Below are 19436 nucleotides of genomic sequence, written 5' to 3'. Positions count from 1 at the left end.
CTGTGTGCGGATGGCTTCACGCCTTTTTCTATATCTGCGACACCATATTCATGTTGGCCTGTCTTTCTTACACCTTATAATCTACCACCTGAGTTGTGTATGACTAGTCCATATATATTCTTAAATTGTATTATCCCCGGTCCACGTAATCAGAAAAGTTTGATTGATGTATATTTGCAACCTTTGATTGATGAGCTAAAATAATTGTGGTATGATGGTGTTGAAACATATGACATATCAACCAAGCAGAATTTCAATTTGCGTGCTAATTTAATGTGGACTATTAATGATTTTCCTGCATATGAAATATTGTCTGGGTGGATGACTGCTGGGAAGCTAGCTTGTCCTTACTGCATGGAAAATAGTAAAGCGTTCACTTTGAAACATGGCCGAAAGCAATCATGGTTTGATTGTCACCGTCAATTCTTGCATGATGATCATGAGTTTAGAAGGATGAAAAATGCATTCAAAAAGAATAAAGTGGAATATGATTCTCCACCTCCGATACTTTCAGGTGAGGAAATTTGGGAAAGGGTCCAGAACTTCAGTAAAGTTACTGAGGCTCCACCTTATAGATTCCCCGGATATGGTGTTAATCATAATTGGACGAAACAGAGTATATTTTGGGAGTTGTCTTATTAGAAGGATAATCTTCTCCGACACAACCTTGATGTCATGCATATTGAGAAGAATTATTTTGATAATTTGTTCAACACAGTGATGGATGTTAAAAGCAAGACAAAAGATAACCCGAAGGCTAGAATGGACTTACAAGAATATTGCAGGCGGCCTGAATTATACTTGCAGACAGCAAACAATGGTAAGGTGTTCAAGCCCAAAGCAAGTTACACATTCACTTTGGAGGAAAGACGACAAATTTGTGATTGGGTTACGAAATTGAAGATGTCCGAGGGTTATGCGTCGAATCTTGGAAAAAAAGTAGATATGGAGGTAGGGAAGTTGAGCCATTTGAAAAGTCATGACTGTCATGTTTTCATGAAGACCTTAGTGCCTATTGCATTTTGTGGTTTGCCTGAAAGAATCTGGAAACCCATCACAGAGATTAGTTTATTTTTTAAAGACTTGTGTTCTACCACATTAAGGGAAGAAAACCTACTTCGGATGGACCAGAACATCCGTGTAATTTCTAGTAAGATGGAAAAAATATTCCCATGTGGTTTCTTTGATGTGATGGAACACCTTCCAATACACCTTGTACACGAGGCACGACTTGAAGGGCATGTTCAATGCATATGGATGTATCCCTTTGAGAGGTAATATTATAAGTTTGATGTAATATTCTATTTTATTTGAATGTTCTTGGCTAACATGAGATTATGTAGGACAATTGGCAAATGCAAACAATTTGTTAAGCAGAGGAATAAGATTGAAGGATCTATATGCGAAGCCTATCTTGCAAAGGAAACTGCACATTTTTGTTCTTATTATTTTGAGAGTAGCGTACCATGTTCTAGGAATAGGCCCAATAGGCACACAGTCGAATGTGTGAATGATCCATTATATCCACCAATGTCCATATTCAATCAACCAGGCCGATATTCTAAGGATGTTAGAAAGAGAAGTTTGAGTGATATGGAGTACAAGTCAGCTACACTTCATGTGTTGCTAAATTATCCCGAAGTTGTACCATTTCTCAAGTAAGTATTGATTTATTAGTTATCAAAATGTAAAATTTACTGTGACTACATATTGATGCAACTACTAAAAATATTTGATATGTCACAGTCACTTCGTGGGTCAATTTGGCCATGATGCTGTATATACGAGATTTGATACGTGGTTCAAACAGTTTGTAAGTATGTGTGTGTGTGTGTGTATGTGTGTGTGTGTGTGTGTGTGTATATATATATGTAGTGAATGTATAAAAATTGATTCATAAGTTGTGCTAACTTATGAATTTTTTTAACTCTATGTAGGTAAATAATCCAAATAATGGTGTAAATCAATTTTTGAAAGATATATCTTGGGGACCTGGGCTTCAGGTCACAACAATGTCTAAGTACGTAGTGAATGGTTATAAGTTTCATACAGAGGATTGCTCTAAAAATAAAAATAGCAACAACAACGGGGTGTGGGTTCAAGGTGGTGATGGCAACCAAGTTGGAGATATTGATTATTATGGTGTGGTCAAAGAAATATTACAACTAGAATATACAGGTTGGCCATATAAGAAATTGATACTCTTTAGATGCAAGTGGTTTGACCCAAATCCAACAAGAGGTACAAGAGTACACAACCAATACAACATAATTGAGGTTAATCATACGAGGGAGTATGATCGCTATGATCCTTTCATAATTGCACATAACGTTAGGCAAGTGTATTATGCTCCTTATCCATTGCGGCGGAATAAGTCCGATTGGTGGGTTGTAATAAAAACTAAGCCTGTAGGTAGGGTGGAAGTCGAGAATGTGTTAGATATTGCATATCAAAACGATATCTCCAATGTTCACCAAATAGTGGACGATCAGTTAGAAAATGATTTGGAACATCCTGAACGCATATTGGAAGAAGTTGATATAAATGAAGTAACAATTATAGAAAATGAGGACGAAGAATCAACTGATGAAGCTCAAACAAGTGAGGACGAAGAATTCTCAAACGAGGAACAATACGTCGATGAGGATTAAAAAGTTGGTTTTTTAAAGCACTCTCATTTTATAGCTAGTTTCTTATATGTTTCAATCTAAATGTGTATTATATTATGCAGATGGCAGGCAAGGGTCAAGGTAACAATGACCCTACTAGTTCTCGGGGTCGAGAAAAGGGTAGAAAGGGAAAGAGGAGGGTAGAAAATAATACTCCCTCTTGTCCACCCTTTTCAGAGATGCCTATGTCTTATCCTCCACCACACGTCTATACTGAGCTGCCACAGCATCACGAGCCGTACACCTTCACTTAGACACCCCGTCTTCCATCACAGGGCCATAGGACTATACGTCCGACATACAGTCCAGCTGCCTCACAGCCATCTGCATCACATCCACATGGATCACATCCCTACATATCACAGCCACATGGATCGCATCCATCCATGTCACAGCCACTCGGGTCACAGCCATCGGTATCACATCCACTTGGGTCGCATCCAGCTATGTCGCAGTCACAGGGATCGCAACCATCTTCATCATCGACTCCATCTATTGCAGGCCTTCGCCTGCGAGGCAGTAGCTCTGACCCGCCTACACCATCTTCACATGCCTCTGATACACATGCTTCGGATGGTGATGACGAGGTAGTGCATTATGATCGATATGGCAGGATCATCATAGTCCCTGAGGGTGATGGGTAAGTGTTATTCATTATTTTTGCGTCTATTGATTTGTAACATTTTTACTAAGATATTAATGTATTTTTATTGTTAAATTGCAGGTTCAGGCCGGCTAATAAGACTACGAGGATAATCACCAATGCCATCAGAAAGCTTTATGATGGCCCTTATGCGACTTGGATTGATTGCCCATTCTCACTGAAGGAGTAAATTTTCAATCAATTTAAGGTATACATGTTCTTTTAAACAGTTTAATAATTTATATTTATGATATTTCCATCTAATATTTAACTTTTGAAATACAGAGCAAGTGTGTATGGGAAGACCGCTATAGCGCGGAAGTGGCTACAAATTTTCATCATAAAGCTCGCAAGAGATTGGTGGATGCTTTCTTGGATGCTAGAAAGAAGAACAAGAGGCCTGGCTGGTTACTTGAGAATTTGTGGAATGATTTGCAAAGGCAATGGCTTACCGTAGAGTTCTTAGTGAGGAGCGAAAAAGGAAAGAAAGCTCGCGCATCCATAAGGGAGGCTCCTTGCACACTGGAGGTGCGATCAGCCTAGGGACAATAAAAAGAAGATTGGTACGTAATTGCTTAAATTATTTTACTTTTCTAAGTATATCTATTCTGTTTATTAACTAAATTAATTTATTTTCAGGAAAAGAAGTATGGGCGTCCAATGAGTCATGATGAGCTATTCAAGGAGACACATATTGTGAAGAAGAAGAAAGAGGGGGATCAAGATAGGTGGGTCGAGGACCGGGCCTCGACTGCATATGTAAGCTTTCAATTTTCTTTAAGTATTATAATTTACTTTTATAAAAATTTTGAAATACTGATTTAATTTAAAATAATATAGGGTCGCTACCAAAGTAACGTGGAGGAATTCATCCGTAGTCATCCAGCTGGTGAATCGGGTGAGCCAACCCAACCTTCGGACGAGGATGCTGAAAGAATATGGTTGGAGTCTATTGGCGGTCCAAAATGGGGGAAGGTATACGGGCTTCCTACTAAAAACTTCCATCGCTATAAGTGTGGAATGTGAGGAATAGGGACTTCCTCGCAAGGCGATCAACTTAATTGGGAGAGCCTCTCCGCTATGCGGGAAACAGTGACAAAGCTCACATCAGAGCTAGAAGCGGCCAAGGAAAGAGAAAGGCTTAGAGATGCTCAATTCCTTGGCATGCAAGCTCAGATCAGAACTCTCCTATCTAGTTGAGCTTTTCCGTTGCCCCGATCTCGTGAGTCATCTCCAGAGGGTCGACCTCCACGTGATCGTTCCTCCCGTCCTCCCCGTGATCGTGCTTCCCGTCCTCCACAAGACCATTCTCTATATCGTCTTGTAAATGAAAGTTCATCAGACGATGATGATGATGTTGTAGAAAATACCCCTTGACTTTTATATACTTTGAACTAGACAAATAGAATCAGTTTTGAACTAATTGTAATTAGTTTTAACTTGGTTTTGGATTTTTATGTTCAATTGAACTTTAATTTGTTAGTTTTAAAGTATTTATTGAATGTTTTGGTTGTTGTTGTTGTTGTTGTTGTTGTTGTTGTTGTTGTATTGTTGTTATTAGGTGTATTGGTATGCTGGCAGGTGGTGTAGGTGCCAAAACAGGCATTTTATGCCAAAATTAAACCCAGAAAAACCGACCAAAGTTGGTCGGTTAATGAACATTGAATTCCTAGAATTCAACATTACCGACCAACTTTGGTCGGTATTTTGCCCGCACTGTTGAGATTACCGACCATAGTTAGTCAGTAATGTTTAATTTTAATTATTTTAAAAAAAATATATATTTTCAATTACCGACCAAAGTTGGTCGGTTTTTTTTAATTTTAATAATTAATAAAAAACATAATTTAGTTAAACCGACCAACTTTTGTCGGTAAAATTAAATTAATAAAATATATTTCCGACCAAAGTTGGTCGATAAGTAATTAAACTTGTCAGATGGTCGTTTTAAACTACCGACCAACTTTGGTCGGTAAGCCATTCCGACCATCAAAACACCGTCCACACCGTAATGGTCGCGTTTTGGTCGGTAATTGGCCATAACCGACCAACGTTGATCGTTTTTTTTTGGTTGGTTTTTAGCGAATTTCTATTAGTGTCAAAAGGTGAAAAAATCACGACCTACTACTCAGTATGAGTTTCCCCAACACTTCACTAAATCACTAAGCCAAAACAACATTTACAAAACTCTTTGTAAACCTAAGGATTAACTCTAATCCCGTTGTGGCAACCATCCTCTAACTGTTGCGACAACTTCAAGTTAGCTCTAACTTGAATACTCAGAGTACCTAATACAATTGTTTCTATATAAAGCTGAAAGATACAACTTGAAAATACCTACTACAATTGTACTAGAATAAAAGACAGACGCTTGGAACTGGTTCTTCTATCTAGTTCATGTGGCTTCAGATTCGCACACTTGAATCACACAAGAGTTGCTTGCAAAATGCCTTGCTATTTTGCTCTCAACTCACGTTTAATTTCAACGTTTATGCGTACCTGTAGAATGAGAACATCCTGCAATATATAGAGTTAGTAGAATGAGAAATAACTTGAGTTCTAATGCTACTCTTCCTTGGTGGACGGGTTCTAGTTATCTTCAACTTCTAACTCCTCTCTTATTTTGGATAAAGTTCTCTTCGACTAAGGAGTCCTTCTCCTTATCATTTATGCAATCTTTTCGATCAGGAGATATCAAATATAACAACTTAAGCTTACCTCCTTCACGTGCATCCCTTATGCTCGAATCTGCCCGTGTCTTTGCACACTGTATATGGACCTGGTTCATGCTCGAGTTCCTTTGTCAATCATCAAAACAAACTTCGCTTGGGCCAAATTGTTAGTATTAAAAAAGGACCGAATGATAATACATTGCCGCATTGGTAAACGCTTTAACTTACACCTATTTCTTTCCTTTTTCCTCTTACCTAATGCCTCTCTTACGTTCAAAAGATTAAGCCTCAGCCATTCTTTTCGAATGCACAAACTTCTAAAGCCACATTTTCTTCGTTTTATTCGTCTGTTGTTGTCCGTCTGTTCTATTTTAATTTATTTTCAGGTTCTTCATTCATTTTGTTAGTTTATATGATTGATTTAGTGGTTAAAATTAAAAAGACTTTGAAAGAATAGAATAACGATCTGCATTTCAAGTTTTGCAGAAGTGCCACAACAAAGTACTATGCAATTGGAAATCCTCTTGAACCAAGAAGTGTATTCTAACAACAAGACAATAAAATAAATTACTTTAAGACGGGGAACACGACCCCCAAAGGATAGAGCGAAAATGGTGATAGGCTTAGATTCTAGATGATCGGAAATAAAATAAAGGAACTGCCAGGAAACTCTTTTTTCACCATAAAAAATAAAAAGAAAAAAAGAACTGTTAGACTCTATAAAATCAGAACATTCAGTGGGCGGTACATAATCAGTTCTATAAACAAGAAGGGAGGAGGAAATTACCTGATATATTTGATATAGAACATACAAATAAATGGTAGTTGAGCACTTAAAATGTGTACTAGTATTTTTCACTGTACAAAGATACTTTGTATAAAATGTTCCTCGTTACTTTGCATAAAATTTTCCTCCTATTTTGAACTGACATTCGATCTTTCGGTCATAATTTAGATGACACACTTTTCTTATTAATTAGTCTGTTAAAAAAAGAATGACACATTTCTACGATTAAAAATAATTCAACTTTAAACTCTTCATTTTACTCTTAATGAAAAATTTTATAACCACACAAATATTATGGTCCTATAAAGCTTTTAACCCTTAAAAGTTCTTTATTAACAAATAATCATTAATTTTTTTAACAATTCAAACTCATCAAATAGTTCATGTTAACGCATGAACTAAAGTTATTCATACAAATCACAAAATTATTCATTCACCTAGCTAGCTGATCTCCACACAACAGTTAAATGGGACAGAGCGAGTTGTTCTTGTTTAGCTTATGCTTATGATCAGGAAAATTTCCGCTTCTTGGTAATACGAAGATTTTTAAGTTTAACAAACCTTTTCATGAGTAAGAACCATTTAGTTACACTAAATATCTTGGCCCAACTCTTCTTAGACTTGCCTTTGCGCATAGAGGCCACAGGATCCATGTTGCTCAAATTTGTTCCTTCTTTATGGATGACAGCTGAGTGAACATAAGGAGAATCATCAAGTTGAATATTATCAGAACTAAGAAACTTGACAATTTTCTCCAAATATTCTCCTGAATCCGAATTCATAGATGGGATCTGGTTGAAGGATCCCAGATGTAGGATATCCTTATCATTTTGCACCAAACTACTAAAATCGGTTGTAAAATGGCTAGAAGAAGTGAAAGCAAGTGACATCCCATCTGACTTTGTATGCTGCTCCGCAATTGCATAAGAAGTAGAGCATTCACCACTGACTACCCACTGGTTACTTTCAGTAGGCAAATGTGACTTCTGTGCACATTAAATTAAAGAAAATTGTCAAATTAGCAAAGTAGCTGAAATACTTCTCTGCAAAAACAAAAGCTTAAATCAGCTCACGAAATATATCCTTCTTTTTCATCACATTGAAACGGACATTTACACTGCAGGGTAATGGGTATTAGTTATGCAAGCAAAATAATTTGGTCAAAGAGTACTCACTGAAGTATTTTGAAGCTCTGAATGCTGGCAATCGTCAACCGTGGGACAGGATGATGGGGAAAATTTGGACGATGATAAGTGATGTTTAATAGAAATGCAATTTTCCCAGTTTGCAAATGCAGTTTCCACTAACTTGTGGGCAGACGCCTGTAATAAGTTCAAGATCAAAAGGAGGAATTAGAAATGGCCAACAGATGAGTAAATACATGACAATCAATGAATAGTAGATACAGACCTTTCTTCCATCAAGATTGCATGTCTTTGCATGCCTTGTAGTGATTTTCCACCGATCACCAGACATGCTTTTGCCAAGGATCTGCAGGTATGGAAACTAAAAACTCATCATTTGTATTGTATGAGTACTTCTTACTTAAATGGAAAAAAAATTACAACAGTTGTATGATATTAAGGTGCATTGCCCTAGCGTTTAGGGGCTATTGTAAACCATTAGGACATTGTATTATTTCTAAAACATGAGAGTTTGATACGGCCATTTTCAGTTTTGTGAAGTAAAGGTTCTTAGAAGAAAATTACTTACATGTTGTAGCCTCTGAGGATTGTTGTAGAGTTCAATTAGGAAATCCTCCACTGTCCTGATACCATTTTCAGTCAACCGTTTATGGAAAGGACCATTCTGTTGAATCTGTTCTAGTCTCCATATATCATCAGTTGGTAATGGAGGGTACCGCTTCTTGCTTTCTGGAACATGATATTTTCAGTTCAAAAACTTTACAAATTATAAAACTTCACATTTTTCTAATTTATTAGAGACAATATAATGTACTCACTTAAATGTTTATCCTTAACAGTGAAGTATCCTGTCAGGGCTTCTCTCACTTTAATTTCTTCAGGTAGATCTATAACCTTTGCTCCTAGCCTTACCACTTCCAATTTTCTCATATACTTTGGAGTGTGTTTGAATCTAATTTCATCAACAGAAACAATGCCTCCTTGTAACCTCAGATATGGATTTTTATGGCGCATTGATTTTCCACCTCTTTTTTGCATCATAATATAACTATTTAGTTCTTCCCCATCACCACCAAGATCTTCCTTTAGTAGAAAAATTTCAACTTGTGCTGAGGATAGAGGTCCATGTATCACAGGGAGTCCTGTAATAGCATCAACCAATTCCAATTTGGTTTCTTTGGGAAAGATACACTCTCCAGTAAATACCAGTGGAGCAATCTCGTGTGAGAACCTTAAAAGTAGACATCTTCTTTCACAAGGATGGATTTTCTTCTTGGAATTCCTGTTTTTTTATATATAAAATGCTGAAATAGCTTAACCTCATATACAACGTGAAATTGCATAAGGTAATGTAATTTTAAAGCCAATAACAAGAAGCAAGCAGTGTTCATCCTTGTAATAGGCATCAGCATAATAACAACAACAAACTCAGTAGTGGGGTCTGTGGAGGGTAAGATGTACGCAGCCTTACCCCTACCTCTGAAAGGACAGAGAGACTGTCTGCGATGCATCAGCATAATATTGGCATTAATATCAAATTATCACATTATTTTAAAAATATATATATATAGACGCAGTGGTGCTATGATAATTAAGTGTATGATTTTTCACCTGTATCGAGCAGTCAAAATTATTTCCAAGTCAGAGTGAAATTCATCCTCCACCTGGATAGATAAAATGTTGATTAAATAGTTAGGTATGGATATAATATGACAGGTATATATTCAAAGACTAGAAGATTACAAAATACAACTTTACTAAAAAAGGTATCTCTATTTCATCTTCTGAACTATAGTGTGTTTCACTTCTTATAAGTTCCAATTAAATTGCGTCGTTACTCGTGTGTTTCATTATTATCAATCTCCTGTTTGATTGCTTTATGTAAAATCACACCAGAAACTAGTGCTTGCTATTTAAGAATTAATCTATGCAACTCGTCAAAGATGTTATGATGCTCAATTGGCTAGTGGATTCTATATATGCCTGGACACGAAACCTTAGACTAAAATTAAAATTCGATCTTAAAAGAGTAAAATATAACCTTTAAGGACAACCTAGAAGAAATCTCCTGATAAAGCATGTTTAGCGAGCATTAAAAACAGTAACTTTGATTTGCCTGGACGGCGAAATTGTGGTATCTTCATAGAAGAAAATCCACTAAAAGCTCACAGGAAGCATTTTATAGAAGTAAATTCTTGTACTTCTAACCTCATTGTCATCATTTACACCATGGATATAAATATATATTCACTATGTTTACATTAATCTATTTGACTGGACACAAATTAAGACTTTTAAAACTTATGATCCTAAACATGAAGCCATAATATTTGTGTATTGAATTACTATTCTTTTGAAACTTGTGTTCTAAGATATGCCACAATATTTGCATGACTATGAAAGATTCACATTAGCAATAAAATTCAAAGTTTAAGTTAAATTATTTCAAAATTTAAAAAGGAATCGTTCTTTCTGAAATGCATTAAAAAGAAAATAGAAAATGACTCGTACCTTTTGAAACTATGCATATTCTCGGATTTTTGAGAAAGGGATGGACAACGGCGTCAGTCTATCTCAGTGTTTAGCTTTGTTAGTCAGATTCTGTAGCCAGAGACTTTGCATTCCGTGTGTGATTTTTTCTTTCTTTCATTTTTTGCGAATTCAGTCAGTGACCAAATATCCTTTATGTGGAAAGTGTCCCTTCTTTTCCTGTTCTTTACATATAATGTCCTTTTCTTCACAAAGAAAATTATCCTATTCCTTTCATTACAAATCTGCCGGAAAAGATTTCTTTCCAACCGCATATCAAAAGATCTTTGTCAATTAATTCACATGCCCACCAACCATAAATTAAATGCCATATATAGTTGCATTAAAACTCAGCAAACTCGTAGATCTGCGCACTATCGTTCACCTCATGTGCTAAGAGTTGGTATAAGTTTTTGTCCACGCAAAACTATCACTGTTTTCAAGCGAATGAGGCCTTTCAAAACATCCACCATTTCACCCTCCCTTATAATTAAAAAAAATGGAAAAAAGAAGAAGATCAAATCATCATTTTGATAGGTGTTTAGACTGGTGACACTTTCATTTTCTCCACTAATTGGTTTTCGAATCTTAAATCTTAGTGAGAGCAAATTGGAATTGATCCACAACTCCGGGTGAAACATATCAAATCTTAGGTTAGAAAGCAACTAAAAACTAACAAGCCAACGATCTACGGAAACGTTAGGTTATAAAAGCTCAAGTATATAATTAATTGTTTGCAACCAATAAAATAGAACCATAAAGCTGAAGTGGATTATCCTAAGCAAATGAACATGTACCAAGATTTTTCCAACATATATAAATACACCAAATTTAAGTGGTGAAAGAAAAACAAAACCACACCAAAGTTAAGATACCAAGTATAAATAAATAATACTGTGAAGCCCAAAGTAACAAGCTGTGCAACCAAAAAGAAAGAAAAGATGTTGTTACAAATTAAGAAGCTTAAATTGAACTCACCGGAAATGGAAACAAAGCCAGTAGAAAGGCGACCACAATCCGCCGGAGCTTACAGAGCGAGACGACGTCCCTTATTGCCCTGAGAAAAGGAAAACCAGTAAATTAAAAGAGCAGAAATGACTCAAGTCAACGTCAACGATAGTGCCATATTCAGTACTCTCAAAGCAGAAGCATCACATGCCAACTGGCCACACATGACAAATTTAATAATGGTAAAAGGTCACTAACATACGAACAATCAGTAACACACTAATAGAATCTGAAAACATAATTTTAGTACAAACATTCCTCAACACAGCTAACCAAATGAAGTAATTAACAAATCACTTCATTAATTATTTCTTTGGATTTGATAATGATATTTACGTAAATACATATATATCCAGCTCTAAGAAACTAAATAACCTGTGTGCATGTCCATTTATAATCATGTGAAAGAAGAAGTTTTGAACTGGTTAATTTACTTACCTGGTTAAAGGAGGACTAGAGTTTCTTCTTTCTGTATCTGAGTTCTTGTGTCCTTCTCCACCATTACCATCTTGATCTTCGAACAATAACATTTGTTCCATCAAATATTTGCCACCAACAAAACGAATGCTATAGTCTATGCGAGAGAATGCGTGCAGCCCACCTGAGTTATGGTTCTGTTATATAGACGGTTTTAGAGTGGTGCAAAAACAAAAGATGGTAACTTGCCTCTTTCCTAACTAGCTTAGTGAAAGACGCGTAATGGCGGCTCAGTTATCCTCCGTTAAGTCGTAACTCGTAATAGTAGGAAGCTCAATGTTTATTCTGAATAGAAACAATTACGGGGAAGTCCCCCAATCAATTTTTAACTTATAGTAATATTTTTTCTTACCAAATTTAGTTTGTATATAATTTGAAACTACTTTTCACCTATTAACATAGTATTATAGAAGGCCAAGCTTTTGATACGAGGTGTACATGATATTTTAATTGGTGTGAACATTAATATAGTGGGTGATTTTCTTAATACTTTCTTCAGGTCTTATGGTTGCTCCAGTTTCCTTTTATTTTGAAGGTGAATTTGACTTGTCAAAGGAATCAACCTTTTGGCACGTAGAGAAGCTACTTGTACAATATTTGTCTCTCTTTCACACTCTCTACTCCATAAGATAAGATTGTGGTATCTAACGGTTGTCATACCCTGGCCCTCTTGCCTCTTGGCCTTTTTGGCCCTCCTGATCAATTTGCTGATTTCCCCCCTTTTAGTTCCTAAAAATTGATATATTACAATTGTACTTTCTAATAACACGTACACACGAGAGGGAAGAGTAGCACTACTGAGTGTCAATCCTATGGATGGTTGTGAGTTAAAGAGTTTTTCCATTTAAATTGAAATTGATTTTTTATTGTTCCAAGTCACCATTTAGTTGAATCCCTAGTCAAAGTAAGCTTTGACTCTATTTTATTGGTCTACGAAAATAAAGTCCGGTAAAGAATTCTGTTGACCGGAGACAAGGTGTAAGGCATTCCCCGAGTCTTGTGGTTCTAGCACGGTCGCTATATTGACTTAAACTTGGCTTGGATTAATTTTGAATAAACTCTATTTTATTTGCTTTTCATGCTTTGCCTATGTCCGCCTTTATTGTTGATGACTTTATTAATCTTGAACTAGGACGAGTATCCCCGACCCTAGCGTACACTAACCAAGATGAGTATCTCTGACCTTAATTCGTTTATCGCACCTGAACTTGGAGCTTTCTCGGAGTTAATTAAAAGCTTTTATTTGAGAAATATTGAGTCAAGACATGTCTTCACGATCTTTCTATTTTGTTTATATCTTTATTTCGAAGCGAGTCTTCCCAACATCTGTCAAGACAAAATTAATCAACTTTATCAAACCTACTACTTTTGAGGTTAGATTTTATGGAAAAATGCTTCTTTGTACCCTAGTGGTAGTGAAACAATATATAAAAAAACTTTTGTTGGTATCAGGCCTACTTAAAGCTTTATTCTTACTATTGTTGTCATTAAATGATGAAACTAGTATTACCGAAGTATTTTAATAAAGTTATATACTTGCGCTCATGCCATAAAATTTGCCTAGCACTTTTAAAAAATACTTAACTATTTATTTATTAGTAATAAAAAGAAAACTTATTTATTGAGATTCTGCATTGTTTGGCTTATCATTTGAATTATTTTGGCAAAAACTTGTAGCTAGTCAATCCCAATGACAGTGAACTTAACAAAATAACACACTAATATACATTTAATATTCAATAAGAAAGAAAACAACATTATGCTAAAAAAAAGTTTACACATGCTCAAATGAAGAAATGAACCCTTATGTAGCAAGAGTTTCATGTATAATAAAACTTCAACTCTTGAAAGTGTTAGTCAATCTGTATTACTATAATAAATATCGAAACAGTAGTCTTTCTGAAACAGAAAACAGAAACAGAAAGTTAACAGCAACAGAATATCGAAATAATATCTGAAAGGAATAAATCGAGCCCACTGAATGCACAGTGTATTCTTAAGGAAATTATTCCCCTTAAGTACCCGAGGTGCTAGAATATTCTCCTCCAAGGATCGATTTAACTCACTAGTGTATTGATGCCAAAAACTCTGATGAATTGCGAACCACTCAATGGTTGTAAAACACATTGGAAAATTTTGTGCAGAAGAAGAAGAAGAAGATGAGAAAACTTCGTAAGGAAAGATTCTGCGATCAAACCATATTTATAGCCATTTTCTGGTACTGTGTCTGAAAAGGTTTGCAACCTTTGAGAACCATCCATGGCTGTTGGAATAGGTGGGAACATTTTACATTTGAAATATTCTAGGAAAAGGGATTTAAAATAATCCGGAAAAGAATCGGACCGGGTCGGATCGCGGGTCTTGGGTTATTCCGGGTTAATTTTTTGTTAATTAATTAAATAAATAATTGAAATAAATTTTGTCCAAAAAGATTAATCAATCAATCATTGATCAAATCCGAAGGTGAAGCCGAGCCGAGCCGAGCGAGCGACGACGACGACGGCGCTAAGCTTACTTTCTTTCCAACTCATTTAACATCAAGAGAGGTGCTTTCTCAATATAAGCACATTCATTTTTTCTTTCCATCACTAATGAGGGGCACTTGCTCTTCCAAAGCAAAATGGAGCTCACTTTACATTGCTCCAGTTTCCTTTTATTTTGAAGGTGAATTTGACTTGTCAAAGGAATCAACCTTTTGGCACGTAGAGAAGCTACTTGTACAATATTTGTCTCTCTTTCACACTCTCTACTCCATAAGATAAGATTGTGGTATCTAACGGTTGTCATACCCTGGCCCTCTTGCCTCTTGGCCTTTTTGGCCCTCCTGATCAATTTGCTGATTTTCCCCCTTTTAGTTCCTAAAAATTGATATATTACAATTGTACTTTCTAATAACACGTACACACGAGAGGGAAGAGTAGCACTACTGAGTGTCACTCCTATGGATGGTTGTGAGTTAAAGAGTTTTTCCATTTAAATTGAAATTGATTTTTCATTGTTCCAAGTCACCATTTAGTTGAATCCCTAGTCAAAGTAAGCTTTGACTCTATTTTATTGGTATACGAAAATAAAGTCCGGTAAAGAATTCTGTTGACCGGAGACAAGGTGTAAGGCATTCCCCGAGTCTTGTGGTTCTAGCACGGTCGCTATATTGACTTAAACTTGGCTTGAATTAATTTTCAATAAACTCTATGTTATTTGCTTTTCATGCTTTGCCTATGTCCGCCTTTATTGTTGATGACTTTATTAATCTTGAACTAGGACGAGTATCCCCGACCCTAGCGTACACTAACCAAGATGAGTATCTCTGACCTTAATTCGTTTATCGCACCTGAACTTGGAGCTTTCTCGGAGTTAATTAAAAGCTTTTATTTGAGAAATATTGAGTCAAGACATGTCTTCATGACTTTTCTATTTTGTTTATATCCTTATTGCGAAGCGAGTCTTCCCAACATCTGTTAAGACAAAATTAATCAACTTTATCAAACCTACTACTTTTGAGGTTAGATTTTATGGAAAAATGCTTCTTTGTACCCTAGTGGTAGTGAAACAATATATAAAAAAACTTTTGTTGGTATCAGGCCTACTTAAAGCTTTATTCTTACTATTGTTGTCATTAAATGATGAAACTAGTATTACCGAAGTATTTTAATAAAGTTATATACTTGCGCTCATGCCATAAAATTTGCCTAGCACTTTTAAAAAATACTTAACTATTTATTTATTAGTAATAAAAAGAAAACTTATTTATTGAGATTCTGCATTGTTTGGCTTATCATTTGAATTAGTTTGGCAAAAACTTGTAGCTAGTCAATCCCAATGACAGTGAACTTAACAAAATAACACACTAATATACATTTAATATTCAATAAGAAAGAAAACAACATTATGCTAAAAAAAAGTTTACACATGCTCAAAATGAAGAAATGAACCCTTATGTAGCAAGAGTTTCATGTATAATAAAACTTCAACTCTTGGAAGTGTTAGTCAATCTGTATTACTATAATAAATAACGAAACAATAATCTTTCTGAAACAGAAAATAGAAACAGAAAGTTAGCAGCAACAGGATGTCGAAATAATATCTGAAAGGAATAAATTGAGCCCACTGAATGCACACTGTGTCCTTAAGGAAATTATTCCCCTCAAGTACTCGAGGTGCTAGAATATTATCCTCCCGGGATCGATTTAACTCACTAGTGTATTGGTGCCAAAAATTCTGATGAACTGCGAACTACTTAATGGTTGTAAAACACATTGCAAAATTTTGTGCAGAAGAAGAAGAAGAAGAAGAAGAAGAAGAAGAAGATCGGAAAATTTCGTAAGGAAAGATTCTGGGATTAAGCCATATTTATAGCCATTTTCTGGCACTGTTTCCGAAAAGGTTTGCAACCTTTTAGAACCAGCCATGACTGTTGGAACAGGTGGGAACATTTCACGTTTGAAATATTCCGGAAAAAAAGATTTAAAATAATCCGGAAAAAGAACCGGATCGGGTCGGGTCGCGAGTCCTGAGTTATTCCGGGTTGAATTTTTGTTATTAAATTAAATTAATTAATTAAATAATTCTAAGAAATTTTGTCTAAAAAGATTAATCCGAAGCCGAGCCGAGCGAGCGAGCGAGCGACGGCGACACTTGGCTTACTTTCTTTCCAACCCATTTAATACCAAGAGAAGTGCTTTCTCAATATAAGCACATTCATTTTTCTTTCCACCACCAATTAGGGACACTTGTTCTTTTCAAAGCAAAAGGGAGCTCACTTTCCCTCCACTTTTCTTCCCTCTATTTCCCATTCACCAATCTTTAATCCTAACAATCCCTCACATGAATGGGGAATGGCTATAAGACAAAGGAATGCACGGACGAGTCTGTGATTTACATATAAGGATTAATTACATCTGGATAAGTAGGTTTCCCTTTAAACTTTCCGTAGTGAGCTTATATCGGATATACTCGGTCAATCGGTAGATTTGATATCTTTGAACCTTCGAGCTTTGTTGTATACCTAGACAACATAAGCCACACAATCTACCCTTAACCATCTATGGTTCTCAGGGTTGTGTTCGTTTCAGCCATGAATACCGCCTGATTTCATGAGTGCTTAGAGAATGGGCCTTTACTTTCATTCCCTTGAATCGACTTATACTAGGGGTGTTCAAAACCGAACCGAAACCGAAAATCGAACCGAAACCGAAACCGAAGCTTAATGGCTTATTGGTATCAGGTTAACGGTTTAACGGACGGGGAACAAATTAAATTTTTTTTATTAACGACTTATCGGTTTGTGGGGGCGGATTATTCAATTTTCTTAACGGATAATCTGTTAACCCGTTAAGAATATATATATATATATATATATATATATATATATATATATATATATATATATATATATATATATAAAATTTATTTTTATCCATATTATTGAACTCGTTTACTGCTGCTCTCTAAACTTTAGAAGAAAGATTCAATTATTTATTACCAGCGTGGGAGGTTTCATAATAAACAACAGTAATACACGAATAAATAAAAAAGCAATATAAGCACGAACCAATAACTGCATAATAATTTGAATGTTTTGCAGGATGGCAACCAGCTTCTTGTTAGCATTGCTAGCAATGCCGACTACTATTATGGATCAAAAAGAACTAATTGTCAACATCACCATAGTTCACAGTGCCACTGCACAATACATTAAGCAACAGAGAGTAAAGAGAATCACATGCAGACTTCTATGAGTACTAAGTATTTATTTGTTTATGAGACATCAAATAGTGTGCCTCGATGGAAGCCCGCCAGCATATCATCTTGATAGAGGACATGGTAGCGGACTTCGCAGCTGGATTATCGAATTGGTTAAGTTCAATCTTAACCAAGTTGTGTTAATGCCATTGTTTGTGTGCTTGTTTAAGTCCATAAAGAGACTTAACAAGTTTACACACATTCTTTTCTTTACATGGAACCACAAAACCCTCAGGTTGTTCCATATAAATTTTTTTCCTCTAATTCTCCATTTAAGAAAGCTGTCTTAACATCCATTTGATGGATTTCAAGACCATATACGGCCACCAGTGTCACTAACACCCTAATAGATGTTATCCTCGTTACTGGCGAGTAAGTGTCAATGTAATCAAGGCCTTCCTTTTGTCTATAACCTTTGACAATAAGTCTTGCCTTATATTTATCAGTAGTGCCATAATCTTTTATATTCCTTTTAAAGATCCATTTCGAACCTAAAGGCTTATTTCCTGGAGGAAGATCAACCAATTCCCATGTATGGTTATCCAAAATTGATTGAATCCCACTATTGGGTGCCTCTTTTCAAAATGCTGAATCAGGAGATGACGTAGCTTCTTTGAAAGCTTGAGGCTCATTTTCAAGCAAAAATATCACAAAATCTGGTCCAAAGGAAGTATATGTTCTTTGACGTTTACTACGCCTTGGATCTTCTTTACTTGGAGTATTTTCCTTTGGTTCTTCCCGTGGTCGTTTAGGTTTTTCACTTAACGACTCGCATTCAGTTTTATACAGATAGATTCTTTCAAAGAATTCAGCATTATCTGATTCAGTTACCGTATTAACATGAATTTCGGGATTATCAGATTTATGAACCAAAACCGACATGCTTTAATGTTTGTAGCATATCCAATGAAAACGCAATCCACAGTTTTTGGTCCGATTTTTACCCTTTTGAGTAAAAGTACTTGTAACTTTGCTAAACACCCCCACACTTTGAAATATTTCAAGTTGGATTTTCTACCTTTCCATTTTTTATACGGAATAGATTGCGTTTTACTGTGGGGCACTTTATTAGTATTCGGTTAGTTTTAAGGATAGCTTTCCCCCCACAAACTCTGCGGTAACCCGGAACTTATTAATAAAGAATTCATCATTTTCTTTGATGTCCGATTTTTCCTTTCCGCTAGATTGAGGTGTGTAGGGGCAGTAGTTTGATGAAAAATTCCATATTAAGAACATATTTCTACAAATGAAGATTCATATTCTCCACCCCTATCACTTCTAATCATTTTGATCTTTTTATTCAATTGATTCTCCACTTTATTTTTGTATTGCTTAAATGCTTCAATTGCTTCATCCTTACTATTAAACAAATATACATAACAATATCGAGTACAATCGTCAATAAAAGTTATAAAATACTTTTTTCCGCCTCGAGATGGTGTCAACTTCATATCACAAATGTCAGTATGAATTAAGTCTAAATGATTTGAATTCCTTTCAACAGACTTATAAGGATGTTTTACAAACTTAGATTCAATACATATTTGACATTTTGATTTATTACACTCGAATTTTGGCAATACTTCTAAATTAATTAATTTCAGCAAGGTTTTATAATTGACATATCCTAAACGAATATGCCATAAATTATTTGACTCCAATAAATAAGAAGAAGCTAAAATTTTATTTATACTGTCAAAAACCATTACATTGAGTTTGAAAAGGCCCTCTGTGAGGTAGCCCTTTCCAACATACATTTCATTC

The 19436-nt window shown here is 35.6% G+C and overlaps 1 protein-coding gene across 4 annotated transcripts; it reads right to left on the bottom strand.

Moving 5' to 3' along the window:
- Positions 1–7080: 7080 nt before the first annotated feature.
- Positions 7081–12428, bottom strand: LOC107822836 (calmodulin-binding protein 60 A). 4 transcript variants are annotated; one of them, XM_075251641.1, is made up of 8 exons: positions 11892–12428; positions 11424–11502; positions 9528–9580; positions 8735–9198; positions 8485–8645; positions 8182–8262; positions 7947–8093; positions 7081–7814 (listed from the first exon to the last, which is right to left on the bottom strand). In XM_075251641.1, the coding sequence occupies exons 1-8, from the start codon at positions 11990–11992 to the stop codon at positions 7785–7787; spliced, it is 1116 nt and encodes a 371-aa protein (XP_075107742.1). In that variant the 5' UTR covers positions 11993–12428; the 3' UTR covers positions 7081–7784. The 4 variants fall into 4 exon arrangements, with proteins under 4 accessions (XP_075107742.1, XP_016504900.1, XP_016504906.1 ...); XM_016649414.2 differs by having other exon boundaries at positions 7081–7757; XM_016649420.2 differs by having other exon boundaries at positions 8182–8277; positions 11892–12101.
- Positions 12429–19436: the final 7008 nt, after the last annotated feature.

Source organism: Nicotiana tabacum, chromosome 4 (assembly GCF_000715075.1).
Source record: "Nicotiana tabacum cultivar K326 chromosome 4, ASM71507v2, whole genome shotgun sequence".
Taxonomy (NCBI): Eukaryota; Viridiplantae; Streptophyta; class Magnoliopsida; order Solanales; family Solanaceae; genus Nicotiana; species Nicotiana tabacum.
Note: the sequence above shows the minus strand (reverse complement) of the source record. Positions and strands in the feature narration are given on the sequence as shown.